This window comes from Malurus melanocephalus, unplaced genomic scaffold (genome assembly GCF_030028575.1).
Source record: "Malurus melanocephalus ecotype Western Australia unplaced genomic scaffold, MMel_1.1 scaffold_5, whole genome shotgun sequence".
Taxonomy (NCBI): domain Eukaryota; kingdom Metazoa; phylum Chordata; class Aves; order Passeriformes; family Maluridae; genus Malurus; species Malurus melanocephalus.
In genome coordinates, this window is record NW_026623237.1 from 3,565,890 (window position 1) to 3,570,450 (window position 4,561).

Sequence of the window (4,561 nt, forward strand, 5' to 3'; positions counted from 1 at the left end):
AATGCTCCCTGGCCCATGGTCAACAGCAAACAAGGAATATGCTACCAGCAGTGGCTGATTTTTTCTTTCCCACAGAACTGAATTCACAGGGAATTTTACTTAGTGGGACAGTGCCCTTACTGAAAGGTTTAATACTGAARTTAAACCTATAGGATCATCTTTTGTTGTGTTACCTGGAGTAATGGAGTTTGAGGGGATCCAGGGACCATGTGGATTTCAAAGGTRGGGGGGCATGGAGCAYRCATACATYTGCAAGGAGTAACTGGAGTGTGCARTAGCTCAGCACTGGAGCTTCCCACTGGGACAATGCAGAGCCAAAGTAAGAAGCTTTCCCAGTACAACAGGAAGGGGAGGCAGCAGGGCAAGGTGCAGCCAGCCACAACTGCCACCAGACCTGTGAGGAAGGCTCAAGGGTCTAAAGCTCATCAGACTCCTGCTGGCTGCATCCCCTTCTTCARCACTGCTATGTTTAACAGCGCTCTGTCCTGATGTCCCTTCACCAGCCACGAGCACCAAGTTTCTCTGCACAGCTCCACAGAAAGGCAGCTATTTGGCTCCTGGATCCCAACTGCTCCTGAAAGCAACACAGTAACACTTGTCCAGATGCCTGAGCTTAAAGGAGGACAACAGCCAGCCTCACCAACTGGTATCACAGATCATTCCAACAATAGTCCCAAAGTGAAGTCCAAAAGGAAACTCCTTTCTGTGGACMTTTCAATCTGACCCCAGCCCCTGCATTAATTGGAGAACACAATTTTTGAGGATGGTCAGGTGGAGAGCACTGGCTGCATCTCAAACCCACCCCCTTCAGTTCCCCTTCCTGCTTCTGCTTCCCAATTTCTGGCATGCCCTGTTCAGGCACACACCACTGAAGCTGCAGGCCACCATGCCCTCCTGTTTGTGATTCCTCCCAAATACTTCTTAGGCAAAGACAGAAACTAGTCTTTTTACTGCATGTGCTAGTCTTTTTACTGCATGTGCCTGAGGCACCCACAATTCATTACGTATCTCTCCTACCCTATTACTTGTGAATTTTGTAGGTCCCACTGTCATTGGGCCAGGGACTGAGTCTTGCTCCTGGGGAACTGGGAAAGGCAGAAATAGAGAAAAGAGAGTATAAACAATACAGGACAAGAATTTTCATGTTCTCATTTTAATGATGACAGACCAGATTACCACCACAGGAGGAGTAAGGGTGAAGGACCATTTCCCAAACACAGTAGGTGTTCTGTGAAATAAATCAACTTTCTTTTGGAGGAAAATAAACTTTCCATATTTAAACTAGTTGCTCAAAATTCTCAAAGGAGGAGAGCTCTTGATGAGCATCCACTTTTTCATATCTCACCAGTTTCTGGAAAAGGACCTTTCATACAGCTACTGCATGAAAGGACATAAAAGGATTGCTGAAGACCTCTCGTAGCATTCATACAAAGTTACGGGCAATGGCCAATACCTTGGAGAATTCACCTTCTCTTCTTCGCAGGGTAGAGGGTATTGGTGTTTTTATTCTAGTCCCTATTGGATTTCCATTATCTTCTATGAGTACCACATTGTTGGAATCAAATCTAGGTGTCATGGTAGAGCCAGGCATCTTGTGCCCTACAATTAAAGCCTTCTTCTTTTCTCCTTTGATTGCCAGAAGGATCTTATCCCCTACTTTGCCAACTCCAGTCTTGTTATACACATGGATACATTTTGGTGGCCGGTGGTACGGTGTGTTCCCCAAGGTGCTGTTGTCCACCACTCGCACACGGGTCAGTTTCTGTATTGCTTGGCATGCTCCAGTGACACTGCCAAAAGAGAGGAGAGAATGAGAGACGGATCTCAATAATCCTTGGGGAGCAAAGGCAAACCCAGCACARAATTTTGTCATTACACAAACCACTCGGAAGGCGTCAGCAACAAAYATATACCATCTGGGTGACACACTGACTGCATTCAATGTGGTCTTCGGAAGCCAGATGCTACTTTGGGCTTTGCACACACTTTACTAAATGTCAAACATGAAACGACCTTTCCACTGTGAAACACAACTAAAAGATGGCATGAAGAATGGCTTGCATTTCATGGTCTTTTTACCAACTGCAAATAATCAAACTTTAATCTACAAACAAAAATATGTGCTTGCTTCTGTTTGAAACAGTGTGCAGGAAGCTAAGACTCAAATCAGGCTCTTTCAATCTTGTACACAATCTCCAGCAATAAGGACTTTCATGACCAACCTTCCTTTCAGTGAAGTCTGTGAGTCTCCCAGTTTATTCTGCTGTCCTGCTGTGGCTGTGCTAAGCTGTCTCCAGCTAGAATCTAAGAGATCACCACCTTCCCCAAGCAGGTGGAATCCAGTGAGACAAGGGYTTCTTCTGTATGTTTGCTTTGTCTGATTATCCAGAGTGAAAAACAGAAGTAAACTGCACAATACTAAGTTGTTAGCTTTGACTCTGAATATGCTTGGGAACAGCAGGAACAAACTCCTTTGCAGAAACCATTATTCTTTTATTCAGTGAGCTCAAACTCAAGTGATTTGGTGCTCTTCTTCAAAGAACACCCAAACACAGACCATTGGAAAAGCAGGAAGATCCTTTCTGCTGCTAATAACTGCTTTGCAGGGAGGTACTAGAAACATGTTGACCAGAGCTGTAGGAATGCCAACCTGCTGCCAGCTAAACTAGTAGACAGCACATGGCAGCAACCTAGCATTCATCTTGTTTTCCAGAGCAGAAGGATGTAAAGTAAATAAATACCAATAGTGACCATCAACTCTTCTTGARGACGAAGGGCCTGCCTGTATTTGCAAAGCTACGTAAAATATGAGCATGCACACCAAACACGGTGTGATGGACATCAGTTGAAGCAGGTATTTTTACACGTGGTGAGGGAAGGCCAGTGGAGTCACTGTGCATTAATCCAACTGCTACAGAGGTCAAACACTGCCTTTCAAGAGCTGCYTCCCACACAGAGGCCTACCCCAGCTTTCCTCTCTCAGAAGTCAGTAACCTCTGCAAGCAGCCACCCTCTCCCATCCCATCCTCTGGCAGGGATTGTGGTACACCACACTCTCCTCTACCYTGTGGCTGAAAAACAGGGAAAGCAGAAGGGAGGAGGCTGAAAAAAGAGAAATGTTGTCACAGGAAGGAGCAGGGAAAACTTTGGTSGGACTAAGTGTACATAACAGCAGTAGAAAACAGATATAAATGTGACTGTCCAGGAATCACTAGACAAGAACTACTGCACTAGGAGTACTTTTTTTCTTTCCATTTTTTCTTCATTTCTGCCACAGTCTTGGAGCAATACTTGGAGCAAAAAGAAAASGTCTCCCATGAAGATTTCTGAAGTCCTGCTCACCTCTATAGACTGGACTTCACCTTTCTCTAGTCACTTACATATGCTTTAAATGTATAGTGGCCAATATTCTCATGCAGCCCACTTACAGAGCAAGCCAGAAGACTTGGATACCTCCTCGAGATAGCTCCTAGGACTGCCACACAACCTAGCTGTGAGCATTGTCKCAATTCCCTCTCTAGACCACAGTCCTGGAAATGACTATTCTCATCCTGTAAACCAGAAGCCCTGACCCTTCAAAGAGTTATACAGATTCCCCATATTGGCAGAGTAGTGTGGGATTAGGCTCTAAGCTTTGTGCAAGGCACTGTAAAATATAAAGTCCATAAATTTAAGAAGCTTTAAATGCCTAGAGCCTGCAACAAGAAGCAAAAGAAAAATAACAAAATAGACACTCTTAAAGGATGAGAAAGTAATTTTTCCGATTATTTTTATTGTAAAACTGAAATATAAACTCTTGAATAATTTTAGGCACTGTAATTGGCTCTGCATCAGCAGGGGCTCGCTATTTTTCTTTTGCAGTTGCATGAGAAACAGAGTCTTCTGTCTTGCAGGCCCRTGCATTGCTCTGAAAGGCCTAAAAGCCTCCTTATACATATAAMAAAATGTGAAGTTCAGAATGACAGGAACCTGCAAATGGAGTGTTTGGGCTCACTTTTCAACCTATGAAGGAACAACTGTGAGATTTTCTTAATTATACCGTCCTTTTGAATTACAAATACAGTATCTTATTCTTGATCTACATTACAGCATCGTTTTCAATCATGAAACATTCTGAAGAAAACAAAAGGAAAATTTGAAAGTTACCTGAACTGTCGCTGGATCACTGCGCTGCTTAGATAGGTTAAGGATAAACACAATCGTCTCTTCAAGAGAGCCATTTGGTAACCAACCCTGCRTAAGAAACAAAAGTATTATTAACTCTGGAAAAAGGACAGAATTTGGTTTGCTTGCTTTCCTTCATGTGTATCATGCACCAGGCRCCATCAGCCACTATTTAGATGCTGCAATCCACAGGACACAGAGCRGCAGCAATATCTGCAGCAAACTACCATGCACATCTACAACCCCTGCCTGAATTCAGGAGTCAATGTAATTCAGACACGCATACTACAAAGCTGGATTCAGTATCACTGCACTGCAGTTTCCTACACCCAGATGTAAGGGCCCCGCTGTGTGCACTGTAAATCATGTAACAAAAAGCAGGTTTGAGAATTTCAGA

At 43.8% G+C, this 4,561-nt stretch overlaps 1 protein-coding gene across 1 annotated transcript in view; it reads right to left on the reverse strand.

The window, feature by feature from the left end:
• Positions 1–1,126: 1,126 nt before the first annotated feature.
• MRPL14 (mitochondrial ribosomal protein L14) overlaps positions 1,127–4,561 on the reverse strand; it is a 7,361-nt gene continuing 3,926 nt past the window's right edge. The window contains exons 2-3 of the mRNA XM_057370580.1: positions 4,147–4,233; positions 1,127–1,790 (exon numbers count right to left, since the gene is read on the reverse strand). Coding sequence (XP_057226563.1) covers positions 1,424–1,790; positions 4,147–4,233 — 454 coding nt within the window. The 3' untranslated portion in view covers positions 1,127–1,423. The remainder of the gene's footprint in view (positions 1,791–4,146; positions 4,234–4,561) is intronic.